This window comes from Pantherophis guttatus, chromosome 1 (genome assembly GCF_059756535.1).
Source record: "Pantherophis guttatus breed Tessera chromosome 1, ASM5975653v1, whole genome shotgun sequence".
In the NCBI taxonomy this organism is placed as follows: domain Eukaryota; kingdom Metazoa; phylum Chordata; class Lepidosauria; order Squamata; family Colubridae; genus Pantherophis; species Pantherophis guttatus.
Window position 1 is genome coordinate 10,000,888 of NC_142063.1, and position 17,652 is coordinate 10,018,539.

General features: G+C 45.6%; 1 protein-coding gene across 3 annotated transcripts in view; it reads right to left on the reverse strand.

Annotated features, from left to right (window-relative positions):
• Positions 1–1,471: 1,471 nt before the first annotated feature.
• Positions 1,472–17,652, reverse strand: part of SHD (Src homology 2 domain containing transforming protein D) — a 65,451-nt gene continuing 49,270 nt past the window's right edge. For all 3 annotated transcript variants that reach the window (XM_087893635.1, XM_087893637.1, XM_087893640.1), the window contains exons 5-7: positions 14,041–14,233; positions 9,626–9,745; positions 1,472–2,622 (exon numbers count right to left, since the gene is read on the reverse strand). In XM_087893635.1, coding sequence (XP_087749761.1) covers positions 2,430–2,622; positions 9,626–9,745; positions 14,041–14,233 — 506 coding nt within the window. In that variant the 3' untranslated portion in view covers positions 1,472–2,429. The remainder of the gene's footprint in view (positions 2,623–9,625; positions 9,746–14,040; positions 14,234–17,652) is intronic.

Below are 17,652 nucleotides of genomic sequence, written 5' to 3' on the forward strand. Positions count from 1 at the left end.
CGGTTGATAAGTAATTAACACAATTGTTAAGTGAATCCGTTTTCCCCATTGACTTTGCTTGTCAGAAGGTCGCAAAAGGGGATTGTGTGACCTTAGGATGCAGCAATGGTCATAAATATGAACCAACTGCCAAGCGTCACATGACCATAGGGATGTTGCAAAAGTCGTAACTGCGAAAAACGGTCATGAATCATTTTTTTTCAGTGCCGTTTGAACGGTCACTAAATGAAAGGTTGTAAGTTAAGGACTATCCGTACAGGGGATCTGTTTTCTAGCTTGTCGGAGAATTCAGAGAGGCAATTTGAGGGGATTTTGAATGCCCACCGGTCTTAGAGAGATGCACACGTAGTCCTTGACTTACAACCTCAATTGAGCCCAACATTTTCTGTTGTTAAGTGAAATAATTGTTAAAAGAGCGTTGTTCCATTTTACGACTTTCTTGCCCCGGTTGTTAAGTGAATTACTGCAGTTGTTAAGTTAGTATCATGGTTGTTAAGTGAATCTGGTTTTTCCCATTGGCTTTGCTTGTCAGAAGGCCACAAAAAGGGGTAACGGGACCCTGGTACACTGCAACCGTCATAAATACGAGTCAATGGCCAAGTGTCTGAATTAGTAACCTGGTTGTTATGTGAACCTTCCTTCTCCGTTGACGTACATATGAACTGGTTGCCAAGCATCTGAATTTGGATTACATGACCACGGGGAATGTTCTGAAAGTTGTAACTGTGAAAAATGGTCATAATTTTAAGTGACTTTTTTTCAGTGCCGTTGCAACTTCGAACGGTCACTAAATGAACTGTTATAAGTCGAGGACGACCTGTACAATCAGATACCTATGGTTTTCTTTCTCCAGAGTGGAATTCAAACAGGGAATTGTTGGGCTGCAAAGGTGAATTCAGAAATAAAACGGAAATCACATCACAGTGATTGAGATGTTGGCTCCGGCCTAAACCCCTGGAATTCAGGAGTCTCCAACCTTGGCAACTTTAAGACTTGTGGACTTCAACTCCCAGAATTCCTCAGCCAGCTTTGCTGGCTGAGGAACTCTGGAAGTTGAAGTCCACAAGCTTTGCTGGCTGAGGAACTCTGGAAGTTGAAGTCCACAAGCTTTGCTGGCTGAGGAACTCTGGAAGTTGAAGTCCACAAGTCTTAAAATTGCCAAGGTTGGAGACCCCTGCCCTGGATCCCTGCCCCTGCCCTAAAGGGTCAAGACTCCAGGGCAGGGGTCTTGACCCTTTAGAAATTAAGAGTTAGAACCCAGAGGGTCTCTTGGGGAGTGGGGATAAATAACCACACCACAACATTTTGATCTTTCAAACTGTTCCAGAGCACCTCACAAACACTCTGGGTAATTTGCTATATCGCTCCACCCGGATGTGTGGACTTCAACTCCCAGAATCCCCCATGGTGGCTGGGGAATTCTGGGAGTTGAAGTCCACCTGTCTTAAAGCAGCCAAGGTTGAGAAACATCGAGCCAACCGTACCAGATTTCTTGAGAGCTACACAAAGAACAGGAAATTACAATTAGGGCTTGACTTACGACCAAAATTAGGCCCAGAATTTCCACCGCTAAGCAAGGTGGTTGTTAAGCGAGTCACGTACGATTTTATGTCATTTTTTGGGCCCGGTTGTTAAGCGAATCAGGGCAGTTGTTAAGTGAATCCTGCGGTGGGTAAGCGATTCCATCTTCTCCCATTGACCTTGCTGGTCAGAATCTGGCTAGGAAGTTTGCCAACGACACTATGACCGTCATAAATACAATCAAATTTTGATCACATGACCTACTGTCGTAAAGGCGAGGAAAGCGGTACGTCAGTTTTTCCGGCGCCGTAACTTCAAACGTTCACTAAACGAATGGTTGTAAAGTCGAGGACTACTGCAGTCACAACTCTGGGATACAGGAAGTCCTCGACATACGACTACCATCGAGCCCGAGATTGATGTTGCTAAGCGAGACATTTGTTAAGTGAGTTCTGCCCCGTTTTACGACCTTCCTTGCCACCATTGTTATGTGAATCCCTGTCATTGTTAAGTGAGTCACACGGTTGTTAAGTGAATCCAACTTGCTGGCCAAAAGGGGATCACGTGCCCCCCCCCAGGACACTGTTTCTGTCGTAAATATGAGTCGATTTCCAACGGTCGGAATTTTGAATCACGTGACGACGGGGATGCTGCAATGGTCATAAGTGTGAAAAATAGACACTTTTTTCACTGGTCATTAAATGAACCGTTGTAAGAAGCAAAGAGGCACCATTATTGCTTGAAAACAGGAGAGGAAGAAGTAGGGAAGCCTCTTTCCAGGGCGAGAAGACCCCCATCAAAAGGGGGAGATTGTCTGAAAGTCACTGGCGAGACCCCCTTTTCCAGTCTGGATGATGATCGGAGCCGACTGTCTGAATCCGGAGCGAGTCTATGGACCCGCATTCAGTTTATATTACGCAGTCTGAACCGCCAACGGGATACAGCAAAGAAAGGTGCTCAGCCCCTTTGATGGGCAGTTCTTGAGTGGTGTAGTGATGGATGACCTCTGGGATGCTCTCGAAGGGAGCGCTGTTTTGGCCCAAGATATACCTGTTATCCTTCGTTCGGGTGAACTTCATGTGCATAAAACTTTGGCTGCTCCTGCACAAGAAAAACAGAACAGAAATTAGATTTTAGAGACTGGTCAGAATGCAGCGTTGCAGGCTGACTCTGCCCACCGCAAGCAGTTCGATCCTCACCGACTCAAAGTTGACTCAGCCTGCTTCCATCCTTCTGAGGTGGGTAAAATGAGGACCCAGATTGTTGGGGGCGACAGGCTGACTCTGTAAACTGCTTAGAGAGGGATGGAAAGCACCGTGAAGCGGTAACTAAATGTAAGTGCTATTGCTACCTATAATTATCATCTCTCTCAATATATCTATCTTCTGTCTATCTGCAATAGCTATCTATTGCTGTCTGTCTGTCCCTCTATGTCTGTCTATATTATCTGTCTGTCTATCTATCTATCCTATCTATCTATCTGTCTATCTATCTATCTCTATCATCTATCATCTCTGTCTGTCTGTCTATCTATCTGTCTATCTAATCTAACATTCATCTATCTATCATCTATCTATCTATCTATCTATCTATCTATCTATCTATCTATCTATCTATCCATCTATCCATCTATCCATCTATCCATCTATCTATCTATCTATCATCTATCTATCTATCGAATCTAACATGTCTGTCTACCTGTTGTCTGTCTGCCTGCCTGCCTGCCTGCCTGCCTGCCTGCCTGCCTGCCTGCCTGCCTGCCTGTCTGTCTGTCTATCTATCTATCTATCTATCTATCTATCTATTCTAACATCTGTCTATCTATCTAATCCAACATCTGTCTGTCTGTCTATCTGTCTATGTGTCTATGTGTCTATCTGTCTGTCTATCTATCTATCTATCTATCTATCTATCTATCTATCTATCTATCATCTATCTAATCTAACATCTGTCTACCTATCTATCTAATCCAACATCTATCTGTCTGTCTATCTATCTATCTATCTATCTATCTATCTATCTATCTATCTATCTATCTATCTATCTATCTATCTAATTATCAATATATCTCAATATATCTATCTTCTATCTACAATATCTATCTATTGCTGTCTGTCTGTCCCTCTATGTCTGTCTATATTATCTGTCTGTCTACTCTATCTATCATATCTATCTATCTATCTATCTATCTATCTATCTATCTATCTATCTATCTATCTATCTATCTATCTCTATCATCTGTCTATCTATATCTCTATCTATCTATCTATCTATCTATCTATCTATCTATCTATCTATCTATCTATCTATCTATCTATCTATCATCTATCTATCTAATCTAACATCTATCTATCATCTCTCTCTCTTCCTCCCTCCCTCCCTCCCTCTCTCTCCACAGTGGTTAGAATGTAGTATTGCTGCTAACTCTGCCCACAGCCAGGAGTTCAATCCTGTCCGGCTCAGGGTTGACTCAGCCTTCCGTCCTTCTGAGGTGGGTAAAATGAGGGCCTAGATTGTTGGGGGCCATAGGCTGACTCTGTAAACCGCTTAGAGAGGGCTGTAAAAGCACTGTGGAAGCGGTATATAAGTCTAAGTGCTATTGCTATTATTTTGTAAACCCCCTCCCCCCAGTCGACCTTAAAGTTCTTAAAATCATAGATTTACCACACGAAAACCTCAGAACTGGCTTTGCTTCTTCTGTGCCTGCATGGATCTGTCAGTAAAGCTATTTACTCTTGATATTAAAAATATCGCAGAACTTCCTTTTGTTGTACATGCCCACAGGACGCTTGACAATCTGGCTTCCCCGTTTGACTTGGCTTGTCAGAAGGTCGCAAAAAGGCGAATCATGTGACCCCGGGACGCTGCCACCGTCATAAATATGAGCCAGTCATCAAGTGTCCAAATGGGTGTAAGTGTGAAAAACGGTCACGAGTTCCTTTTTTTCAGTGTCCTAACTTCGAACGGTCATTAAAGAAGTGGTTGTAAGTCGAGGAGCACCTGTGCAGTGTCCCAAAGGGGAGGGGCTTCCAGTGTAACACCACACCTCCCATTTGCAGGGTCTCCTAACTCCCCCCTTCCTCCTGCCTCTGGGTTGCTCCCAAAATTGAATTATTCGCATGCTAAAACTTCTCTTCTGATGTGCATTTAGGAGGTGGACCCCAGATGGAAAACAGCTGTGTTTTTCCTTCTCCCACCACCCTTTTTTTTTTTTTTCCAACTGGGACCTGTGCCTGAAGAAGCAGCTGCTGTTGTGACAGAAACATTATTTCTGGTTGCATTGTGAGATCTTGGGGAGCTGAATTTAGGGAGCATTTTTTGGGGAGGGAAAGCAGGGCGACGAAGGAAGAAAAGTGAGACTCGGAAAAAAACCTCAATTTTGGATCGGGAACGACTAGCACATATGTGTGACCTTTACCTACCGTGATCTGTTTGTCGATAAATCTTCTGTTTGTACTTTTTTAAAAGTAATAAAATTGTATTAAAAATAAAAAAAATAAAAATAAAAATAAAATAAAATTTGTTATTACCGGTTCTGTGGGCGTGGCTTGGTGGTGGTGGTGGGGTAATGTGACTGGGTGGGCATGGCCAATTTTTTTTTTTAACTTTTAAAACCATTTTTTCAACAACCTCTTTGGCGAAGAGGTTGTTAAAAAAATGCTTTCAAAAGGCTCTGACGATCCCAGATGAGTTGCCTGATCGGCAGAGGCTTTTTTAAAAATATTTTTAAAATATTTTTCTTTTTTTCTTTTAAATGCCTTTCTTTTTTTCTTTTTTTCCCCTATTTTTCTTTTAAATGCCTCTGCCGATCAGGCAACTCATCTGGGATCGTCAGAGGCATTTAAAAGAAAAATAGGGTTTTTTTTCTTTTAAAAGCCTTTGACAATCCCAGCTGAGCCGCGTGATCATCAGAGGCTTTTTAAAAAACTTTTAAAAGCATTTTTTTCCGCTGAAGAGGTTGTAGAAAAAATACTTTTAAAAGTAAAAATAAAAAAAAAAGCCTCTGATGATTGTGCGACTCAGCTGGGCATGGTGGGGGGGCAGGGATTTTTGCTACCGGTTCTCCGAACTACCCGCCTCCATCGCTACGGGATCGGGCGATCCGGTCCGAACCGGGAGCATTTCACCCCTGGATCAGGTCCATGGAAATAGCAGGGTGCCTCTACCAGCGAAAAAGGAAAACTATAATTTCTCCCCTAGTCCTTCTTTTCATTAAACTAGACATACCCAGTTCGTTCTTCATAGATTTTAGCCTCCAGTCCCCTCATCATCTTGGTTGCTCTTATCTGCACTCTTTTTAGAGTCTCCACATCTTTTTTTTTTTTACATCTTTTTTATCCAACCGCCTCTGATTTTATCTCTATCCTTAAAGGGATTCCTCCCCAAAATAATTTAGCAGAAAATAATTCTTTCCCCACCACCGCACAGATTATTTGTCCCAAAGTTGGAGACGGTGGAGTCCTTGATGCTTTCTGAGCTTGGTTGTTTCCTTAGAGATATTTCATTACCAAACTAGGTAACATCATCAGTAATTGTGGGGGTTTGTTCCCTATCTATATACAGTAGCTTGGCCTGCCAGTGCAGCAGCCGAGTGTGGTTTTCTCTTCCTCCTTGATAAGGGTATTGTTTTCTGCTTGATTGTTTGTCTGGTGTTAATCCCTGCTTATCCGTCTGGAGAGAATCCGTTCGGGTTTTTTTTTCTTTCCTTCATTTTTATTGTCTCTTTTCAACCATGTGTAAAGGTGGCTGATCTCCATATGGACCCTGTTCTTATTCAATTTAAAAAAGAAAAGAAAAGAAAAAGGAGAAAACTGTAGATTTTAGACTCCCTTCTCCAGCAGAATCGCAGGTCAAATGACACTAATCCCGTCTCTAAAGGAAGACGCTCCATTTGCGGGAAGGATAAAATAAAATAAAAAAAAACGGTTGTAATTTCACAGCTCCGACAGAGCAGAAAAGAGAACAAAAGGTTGTGCCACAGCATCGTACGACACGCCACGGTGTGATCAAGCCGCTGGCAGGTCCCCGAGAAGGGAAGGGGGGGGGACAGCGTGACATAGAGGGGGTGCAATTGTGACCTTCTCAAATACAGATTATACTCCTCCTGTCAATTTGTATTTTCTTTCATCCCGTCTCAGCACCCACGGGTTTAACGAGATGGAAACGAACCGCCTCGTAAACCACAACAGAGGACAATTGGGTTGGGGATGATGGGAGTCTCTGGGGGACGCGGGAAGATTTTATGCTTCCAAGATCTGATCCGAACAAGCCCGATTTAGCATCTCTTGGGGCAAGACGCGGAGGGGAGGTCTCGCCGCCCCCTTTCCGAAGTGTCCTCTGGCTGCGCACCAAATCCGTTTAACCTCCCCGCGCGTTTGCAGAAGAAATCTACTTAGAAATTGTATATCGAAAATGAGATTTATTTTCTTTTCAAGCTGCCGGGAGAAAGAAGTCGGGGAACGCTGCGGGGAAAGAGAACAGCCAGAAGAAGAAATTGAGCTGAATCGAAGACAATTGTGTTGCTTCTCTGTGTCATATAATATTATGTGGATAAATGTATAATTTTGTATGTATTTCTTTGGTCGTGTATATTGGAGGAGGTGATCCTTTGAGAGCTGTAGGCAACGAAATTTCATTTTAATGTATGCCGATGAGTGTAAATTCAAAGTGACAATACAGTTATCTATTCTATTCTATTCTATTCTATTCTATTCTATTCTATTCTATTCTATTCTATTCTATTCTATTCTATTCTATTCTATTCTATTCCATTCCATTCCATTCCATTCCATTCCATTCCATTCTAAGGGGAACGCAGTGGCTCAGTGGCTAAGTCACTGAGCTTGTCGATCGAAAGGTTGGTGGTTCAACGGTTCGAATCCCTAGTGCCGTGTAAAGGGGTGAGCTCCCGTGACTTGTCCCGGCTTCTGCCAACCTAGCAGTTCGAAAGCACTAAAAAAAAATGCAAGTAGAAAAATAGGGACCACCTTTGGTGGGAAGGTAACAGCGTTCCGTGCGCCTTTGGCGTTTAGTCATGCCGGCCACATGACCACGGAGACGTCTTTGGACAGCGCTGGCTCTTCGGCTTTGAAACAGAGATAAGCACCGCCCCCTAGAGTCAGAAACGACTAGCACATATTGCGAGGGGAACCTTTAGCTTTACCTATTCGATTCGATTCGATTCTCCTCTACTTTGACCCTTTGAGAGCTGTATGCAATGAAATGTCATTTTAATGTATGCCGATTCAAAGTGACAATGAAGTTATTCTAAGAATCTTAAGAAGGAGGAAGAGGAAGAAACAGGAGAAGGGTGAAGAATTGAAGGCTCAACCTTGCAAAATACAGGTCGTCCTCGACTTGCGACAGTTCATTTAGTGACCGTTCAAAGTTACAACGGTGCTGAAAAAAGTGACTTACGACCATTTTTCACACTTACGACCTTTGCAGCATCCCCGCGATCACATGATCAAAAGTCAGAGGCTTGGCAATGGGTTCATATTTATGACGGTTGCTCTTGTCCCAAGGTCACATGATTCACCTTTGCCAGCCTTTTAATGAGCAAAGTCCACGGGGAAGCCAGGTTCACTTAATAACCCGATTACTAATTTACAACCTGTGGTGATTCACTTAACAACTAGGGCAAACAAAGTCATAAAATGGGACAAAGCTCGCGTAACAAATGCCTCGCTCATCAACATAAATTTGGGGCTCCGTTTCAGTCGTAAGTTGAGAACTGCCCATATTGCAATGCAGAGAGTCCTCGACGTACAACCACCATTGTGCCCAAACATTCCGTTGCTAATCAAGGCGGCTGTTAAGTGAACTGTGGCCCATTTTGCCATCTTTTCTGCCACAGTTGTTAAGTGAATCACTGCAGTTCTTAGGTGACTCAGGCAGTTGTTAAGTGAATTTGGTGATCACATGACCCTGGGACTGTGCAATCGTCATCAATGTGAGTCAGTTTGCCAAATATCGGAATTTTGATCACATGACTATGGGTAATGCTGCAACGGTCGTAAGTGTGAAACATGGTCAAGTCACTTTTTTCAGTGCCGTTGCCAGTTTGAACGGTCGTTAAAACGTATGTTTGTAAGTCCAGGACTACCTGTACAATATATTGCTGTAAACAGAGGTGGGTTCTAAATTTTTTTTACTACCAGTTCTGTGGGCGTGGCTTATTTTGTGGGCGTGGCTTGGTGGTGGGGTAATGTGACTGGGTGGGCGTGGCCAACTTTTTTTTTTTACTTTTAAAAGCATTTTTTCTACAACCTTAAGAGATTGCAGGAAAAAATGCTTTTAGAAGCCTCTGACGATCAGGCAGCTCAGCTGGGATCGCCAGAGGCTTTTAAAGGCATTTTTTTTTCCTACAGCCTCTTTGGCCAAAGAGGTTGCAGACAAAAATGCTTTTAGAAGCCTCTGCCGATCCCAGCTCAGCTGCGCGATCGTCAGAGGCTTTTTTTTTTTACTTTTAAAAGCATTTTTTCGGCCGAAGAGGTTGTAGAAAAAATGCTTTTAAAAGTAAAAAAAAAAAAAAAGCCTCTGATGAGGTGGGCGGGGTAAGTGAGCGGCAACCGGGCCGGGGACCAGTTCGGGGGCATGGCCAGCCAATGTTATTACCCCAGTTCTCCGAACTACTGCAAATTTTTACTACAGAACTGGTGCGAACCGGGAGCCACCCACCACTGGCTGTAAACCTCCCAGAGTCACTTAGGTGAAAAGGCCGGGGTAGAAATTTAAATAATAGTATTAATCACTCAAGCGCAGAACTGGTGGAGCCAGTTCTTGCACTTACGACCGTCACAGTGTCCTTCTGAGGATTTAACCGCAATTGGGGAGGGGGGTGCGTGAAACTGGCATGTATTTCCAACAGATCGCAGCATCCCGGGGATCACATGATCACCATCGGTGACCTTCCCAGCAAGCAAAGTCAGTGGGGAAAGCTGGATTCGCTTAACGACCGCACGTCTCACTTAATGACTGCAGTGATTCGCTTAACGACCGTGGCCAAATAAAAAAGGGTTGTCAAATTGGAGGTGACTCGCTTGCATCACTTGCCAACGGGGGTCGTAAATTGAGGGGTACCTGTCGGACCTCACCCCCTTACCTGAGCGAGAGGGAATATTCACTCCGGCTGGCCTTGCTGCTCCGAACCAGGTAGCTGCCTTCCCTGCACAACGTCAAGAGTGTCTCGGCTTCAGCTCTGCTGATGGGGCCATGAAACCACCTGTAAACCACACACAAAAAATAAAAAATAAAATAACCCAGTCAGACCAGTATGTTTGCCCTGCCTCTCTGTGGGTTTACTTCCTGTGAGTCTGGTTGAAGCACAAGATCCTCAGAGGTGATCCAACCCAGCCTGTCCTCCAGTTGGGGGTGTTGTGAACCCATTGCAACTCGGTGTTGTGGCCCGTCAGCAGCCTGTGCAGTTAGTAGCTGATTCCGACAGCGAGGAGGCTGGTGTGGTGCTGCGCCAGCAGCCTGTGCAGCTGGCGCTCGAGTCAGACAGTGAGGAGGCTGGAGAGGATGTGGTGCCAGAGGCGGGGATTCAGCCAGGGCCTTCAGAACCTCCAGAAGCTCCCATAAGTGAAGAGGACGAAGAGGAGGAGCCTCTTCTCGATGCACGAGCGCACAGAGCTGCCAAAAGGCAGGAGTGGCTCCTCAGGAGGAGGTCTCGTTGAGAGTAAGGCTTGGGGCTAATTGGCCACTCCCTTAGCCTATTTAAGGAGGAACACCAACTGAAGCAATTTGCAGGAAACAACTTCGTTCATATTCCTTCGCGTCTTGATTCCAGAAATGTTTGATTCGGCTCTTGTTTCTCTCTTTGTCAGTTTTCCTGCAAATTGCTTCTGGGCATTCTGCCAACCACAGTAAGATTACGGTTATCTGAAATACTGTGCCTCAGAAATGAGTTATTATTCTTTGGATTCTTGTCGGCTGTTAATGAATTTAAATTAACAGCCTTTGTTCAGAAAAGACTGATTTAAACTGTATTGTGTTCGAACAACTACTAAGAAATTAGTAGAAACCAGGGCCGGATTTAGATGAAAAGAGGCCCTAGGCTATTCCACTTATGAGGCCCTTTCACCTATAGTGAAAGTGTAATTTTAATTTTGCTAACAATTTGAATGTAGGCCCCTCTTGATCTTGAGGCCCTAGGCTGAAGCCTAGTTAGCCTATAGGAAAATCCGGCCCTGGTAGAAACTACTAATTAGTAGTCCTTAATTAGTAAACTAAGGTTTGTACGGACTTTGTGTATGCTGCGTTCTTTGGGGTCCGTAGCTGGGGCAGAACACTCGGAGAGCACCAGGTTCAGAGGTGGTATTCAGCCGGTTCGTACTGGTTCGAGCAAACCGGTTGCAGAGATCACGGGTGGGCCCGCCCATCCATCCACCTGCCCCGGCGCTATGCCATCCTATTTAGTCACACAGAAGGCGCGCGCATGAGCAAAGCGCTTGCGTAGCAGGCCGGGCGTATGCGCGGAAGGTGTGCACGTGCAGCGAACCATTGGTAACAATATTTGAAACCCACCTCTGACCAGGTTGTGTGAATGGCATGTGAGAATGACCTTGGGGAACAGGAGGCAGAAACAGCTGAGTTTTCTGCTGCATAATACGTAGAGAAAGAAATTCAGAAGGGACCTTCCCTAGTTTTTTAGCATGTAAAGGAGGTCAGGCTGGAACATGGAGGTTCGGCTTTTCATGAACGTGGCCCCGACAAGCGAGCGTGTACACATGTGACGTTTACATATGACCTTTTCGGTACTCGGCGCCGGAAATGTTCGCCATCACTGTACTAAGGTTTTATAAAGGAGACTTAACATCCAAAACTTCTGTTGCTATGTCAGGCAGTTGTTAAGTGAGTTTTACCCTATTTTAGAACCTTTCTTGCCAAGGTTGTTAAGTGAATCGCTGGTTTGTTAAATTAGTAAGATAGTTGTTAAGTGAACCTGGCTTTCCCGTTGACTTGGCTTGCAAGAAGGTCGCCAAAGAGGATCACGCAGGGGTGAAATGCTCCCGGTTCGGACCGGATCGCCCAATCCGGTAGCGATGGAAGCGGGTGGTTCGGAGAACCGGTAGCAAAAATCCCTGCTTCCCCCCCCCACCCCATGCCCAGCTGAGCCGCACAATCATCAGAGGCTTTTTTTTTACTTTTAAAAGCATTTTTTCTACAACCTCTTTGGCTGAAAAAATGCTTTTAAAAGTAAAAAAAAAAAGCCTCTGCAGATCAGGCAGCTCAGCTGGGATCCTCAAAGGCTTTTAAAAGCATTTTTTCTACAACCTCTTCAGAGGTTGTAGAAAAAATGCTTTCAAAAGGCTCTGACGATCCCAGCTGAGTTGCCTGATCGGCAGAGGCTTTTTTTCTTTTAAATGCCTCTGACGATCAGGCAACTCAGCTGGGATCGTCAGAGGCATTTAAAAGAAAAAAAGCCTCTGCAGATCAGGCAACTCAGCTGGGATCCTCAGAGCCTTTTGAAAGCATTTTTTAACAACCTCTTCACCGAAGAGGTTGTAGAAAAAATGGTTTTAAAAGTAAAAAAAAAAAATTGGCCACACTCACCCAATCACATTATCCCCTCCACCAAGCCACGCCGAAAGAACCGGTAGTAACAAATTTGGCTTGTGTGATATGTTGTCACTGTGGTGGTGGGGTTATTCTATTATTTTATGAATTTATTATTTCATTATTTTCTTCTATTCATTTTATTTTTTTATGTACGATGTTTTTACATTCCTGTAAACCGCCTTGAGTCGCCATGTGTGAATGGCAATGGTAAGTAAGTTTTCTAAACAAATAAAAGAAACAAATAAATCGTCATAAATACGAGGCAGTTGCCAAGCGGTCTGAATTTTGACCACGTGACCCCGGGGATGCTGCAACGGTCATAAGTGTGAAAAATGGTTACAAGTCCCTTTTTTCAGTACTGTCGTAACTCTGAACGGTCACTAAACGATCCAATTTGGATCAGTCTACCGAGTTTTCCGTCACTAAATGAATGGTTGTAAATCGAAGATTACCTGTAACACATTTTGATTTTGTCAAAGGATTATAGAAATGACAAACATTTTATTCTGACCGCAGTTTGAACCAAATTTCCCTCCGCTTGGCGTTTTCCCCAGCGTGATAAAAGTGATTGTTTTTAATCTCCATTTGTGCACCAAGTCCTGGATAATTTGGTCAATAGCCACTAATGAGAAAAAATCACCGGGACAAAACATAATTAAAACATCAACAATTTGCGGCAAACAGGATAATGATCATAATTACGTTTGAGCAGTCGATATCCGTCGTGGAATAATATTTATCAAATTTTGCTGGAAAGGGGGGGAAAAAGAAAGAAAAACGTGAGAAAACACTAATCCAGGAGAGGTTTAATCCGAAAAGTCAAAATGTCAGTCAGGATTGTGGCAAAGGAAGTCCCACCTCTTTAGCGATGTGAGTTACGTGAGGGGCACAAAAAAACGTGCATCGCACCACAGTGGTGGGTGCCATCTTGACTTTTTTGCCCCTCTCACGGACGTCCTGCTTAATCCCAATTTTTCTTAAGTGAATTTTACTCCATTTACATCATGGCAAGTTGGCCTTGGTGAGTTGGCCATGGTGAGTTGGCCATGGTGAGTTGGCCATGACGAGTTGGCCATGATGAGTTGGCCATGATGAGTTGGCCTTGGTGAGTTGGCCATGATGAGTTGGCCATGATGAGTTGGCCTTGGTGAGTTGGCCTTGGTGAGTTGGCCATGGTGAGTTGGCCATGATGAGTTGGCCATGATGAGTTGGCCATGATGAGTTGGCTGTGGTGAGTTAGCCATGGCGAGTTGGCTGTGGCCATGGTGATTTGGCCATGGACAATTGTCCATAGTAAGTTGGCCATGATAAGTTGGCCGTGATGAGTTGGCTGTGATGAATTGGTCTTGGTGACTTGGCCGTGGTGAGTTGGCCATGGACAATTGGCCATGGTGAGTTGGCCATGATGAGTTGGCTGTGGTGAGTTGACCGTGGTGAGTTGGCTGTGGCCATGGTGAATTGGCCATGATTAGTTGGCTGTGGTGAATTAGCTGTGGTGAGTTGGCTGTGGCCATGGTGAGTTGGCCATGGACAATTGGCCATGGTAAATTGGCCGTGATGAGTTGGTCTTGGTGACTTGGCCGTGGTGAGTTGGCCGTGATGAGTTGGCCATAGTGAGTTGGCTGTGATGAGTTGGCTGTAGCGAGTTGGCCGTGGCGAGTTGGCCATGGTAAATTGGCCATGGTGAGTTGGCCATGGACAATTGGCCATAGTGAGTTGGCCGTGATGAGTTGGTCTTGGTGACTTGGCCGTGGTGAGTTGGCCGTGATGAGTTGGCCATAGTGAGTTGGCCGTGATGAGTTGGCCGTGGCGAGTTGGCCGTGATGAGTTGGCCGTGGCGAGTTGGCCGCGATGAGTTGGCCATGGTGGGTTGCTATGGCGATTTGGCCATGGCGAATTGTCATAGACCCTCCCAGGACCCCTACAAGCCCTGATCCCCTCTCAGAGGCCACTTACGCCTGACTCTCCAGGGGCAGCGACAGGTCGATGCGCTCAGCCAGGGGAATGCTGGACTCGGGGCTCTGCGGCCGGCCAAACTTGGTGGAACCCATCGGGTGCTTTGGTGGATGCGGCCAGTGCTCTTTTGGGGCTGAGGAGGAGGAAGAGGAGGAGGGAGAGGTCCGGTCCCACTCAGGGGCTTCAAACTGCGCTGTGGGAGGAGCAGGACAGACTCTTAGATGGATGGAGAGGCGTCTCGAATGAGCTAACGGGCACGTCCCCTGCCGGAGAAGGTTTCCTGGTTGGCTAGCAGGGTCCCAAGGGGAGGGAGGTCAAAAAAGTCAAGATGGCGGTTGTACAGCTAAAAGCTCCGCCTATTTCTTACATACCCTGTGATCATCAGCTGCCATCTTGACTTCCCTGGCAGCAGGGAGGGGGACAGTGAAACGTTGGCAGCCTGCTTTTTTTGATATTTTTCCGGATTTTGGAAATAATTTAGAAACTGCCGCTGAGGGGGAAAAAAACTGAGTATCCCTCCCAGGATCTGTAGAGAGGGTTCAAAACCATCAAAATGGCGGCTACAAACCTGCAGGTGAAGCCCACCTGCTTGGGAATGTATGTATATGTGGGGGGGGGCTGTGGCCGCCATCTTGACTTTTTTGACCTTGTCCCCCGTGGACGCAGTTTTATAAGCGTTTGCTTTTGCAGCCTCTACATAAGCAACGTTTGCAGGTTGCCAGGACATAAAAATTTAGCCATTTGGGCTTCTCTGTTTTGTGTGCGAGTGTGATTGTGTGGTTGTGTCATCAAAACGCTAGCCGGGATAAGCCTATGGCAATGTTGGCGAACCTTTTTGGGCACCGAGTGCTGAAACAGGAGTGCGCACACATGCACGCGTGCCAGAAACCGGAAGAGCAACGGGCAACGGCTCGCGTGCCCGGAGAGATGACTCTGCCTGCCACTTCCGGCATGGGTGCCAGAGGTTTGCCATCACGGACCTATGCCAACATCCGAAGGAAGTTATCTTGTCTCAGAAATTAAACATCTGGTTTCAAAAGGATTCTGCCCTGCCAGCTTCTACTGCGAGATTGTGAAAGAAAATATGCCTTTCTCTCCCATACAGGTAGTCCTCAAATTATGACCACAATTGGCACCGGAACTTTGGCCGTTAAGTGAATGGTGCCCAATTTTTGTGACTTTTAGTAAGGTCGACAAGGTCATCAATGACAGTGTGATGGCTTCGTTTCCTGATTTTACGAACTTTTTACCTCAGTCGTTATGTGAGACACGTGGTCGTTAAATGAATCCAACTTCCCCCCATTGCTTGTTGTTAGGCCCATGGGAAGGGCGCAAGTGGCAATCGCCGTGAGGCCAGGATGCTGAAAACATCTTGAATAAATGCTGGTTGCCAATCGCACGATTGCGGGGACGTCGTGGAGTTCATAAGTCCGAGGACTGGTCGTAAGTCACTTTTTTTCAGGACCGTCATAGGTTTGAAGGCTTGTTAATGATTAAGTTTGGGCCTGCTTTTATTCTTGCCAAGAAAATAGCACAACCATAATTTCACTTTCAATAGTTAAAAATTACAGTGATAGGAACACAGGTAGTCCTCAATCTACAACAGTCTTCGACTTACAACGGTAGTGACCGTTTGAAGTTACAACGGCACTGAAAAAAGTGATTTATGACCGTTTTTCACACATATGACCATTGCAGCATCCCCATGGTCATGTGATCAAAATTCAGACACTTGTCAACTGACTCATATTTATGACGGTCGTAGTAGCCCGGGGTCAGGTGATCCCATTTTGCAACCTTCTGGACAGCTAAGTCAATGGAGAAGCCAGATTCACTTAACAACCCTGTTACTACTGTAACAACTGCAGTGATTCACTTAACAGCCGTGGCAAGAAAAGTCATAGAATGGGGTAAAACTCCCTTAACAAATGTCAAAGAAATGTTGGTCTCCATTGTAGTCATAAGTCGAGGACTACCATCTAGGCCAGGGGTCTGCAACTTTACACACTCAAGGAGCCATTTGGACCCGTTTCCCACAGAAAAGAAAATACCGGGAGCCACAAAACCTGGGTGGGCGTGGCCAACTCAACGTCACTCACTTCCACCAGTCACATGACCCCCCCCAGCCACGCCTACCCAGTCAGTCATTAGGGCAGAGAACTGGTTGTTAAAAAACACCAGGAACCACAAAACCCTTTTGACATCTCTCTCTCCCTCCCTCCTCTCTCTCCCTCTCTCTCCCCACCTCTCTCTATATCTCTTTCTCTCTCTCTCTCTCCCCCTCTCTCTCTGTATCACTTTCTCTCTCTCTCTCTCCCCCTCCTCTCTCTGTATCTCTTTCTCTCTCTCTCTCCCACTCTCTCTGTATCTCTCTCTCCCCCTCCCTCTCTCTCTGTATCTTTCTCTCTCTCTCTCTCCCCCTCTCTCTCTGTATCTCTCTCTCTCTCCCACTCTCTCTGTATCTCTGTATCTCTCTCTCTCCCACTCTCTCTGTATCTCTCTCTCTCTCTCTCTCCCACACTCTCTGTATCTCTTTCTCTCTCTCTCCCACTCTCTCTGTATCTCTTTCTCTCTCTCCCACTCTCTCTCTGTATCTCTCTCTCTCTCTCTCCCACTCTCTCTCTGTATCTCTTTCTCTCTCTCTCCCACTCTCTCTCTGTATCTCTTTCTCTCTCTCTCCCACTCTCTCTCTGTATCTCTGTATCTCTCTCTCTCTCACACTCTCTCTGTATCTCTTTCTCTCTCTCTCCCGCACTCTCTCTGTATCCCTTTCTCTCTCTCTCTCTCCCCCTCTCTCTCTGTATCTCTCTCTCTCTCCCACTCTCTCTGTATCTCTGTATCTCTCTCTCTCTCCCACTCTCTCTGTATCTCTCTCTCTCTCTCTCTCCCACTCTCTCTGTATCTCTTTCTCTCTCTCTCCCACTCTCTCTGTATCTCTCTCTCTCTCTCTCCCACTCTCTCTGTATCTCTTTCTCTCTCTCCCACTCTCTCTCTGTATCTCTCTCTCTCTCTCCCACTCTCTCTCTGTATCTCTTTCTCTCTCTCTCCCACTCTCTCTCTGTATCTCTGTATCTCTCTCTCCCACTCTCTCTCTGTATCTCTCTCTCTCTCTCTCCCACTCTCTCTCTGTATCTCTTTCTCTCTCTCTCCCACTCTCTCTCTGTATCTCTTTCTCTCTCTCTCCCACTCTCTCTCTGTATCTCTCTCTCTCTCTCTCCCACTCTCTCTCTGTATCTCTCTCTCTCTCTCTCCCACTCTCTCTCTGTATCTCTTTCTCTCTCTCTCCCACTCTCTCTCTGTATCTCTGTATCTCTCTCTCTCTCACACTCTCTCTGTATCTCTTTCTCTCTCTCTCCCGCACTCTCTCTGTATCCCTTTCTCTCTCTCTCTCTCCCCCCCTCTCTCTGTATCTCTCTCTCTCTCCCACTCTCTCTGTATCTCTGTATCTCTCTCTCTCTCCCACTCTCTCTGTATCTCTCTCTCTCTCTCTCTCCCACTCTCTCTGTATCTCTTTCTCTCTCTCTCCCACTCTCTCTGTATCTCTCTCTCTCTCTCTCCCACTCTCTCTGTATCTCTTTCTCTCTCTCCCACTCTCTCTCTGTATCTCTCTCT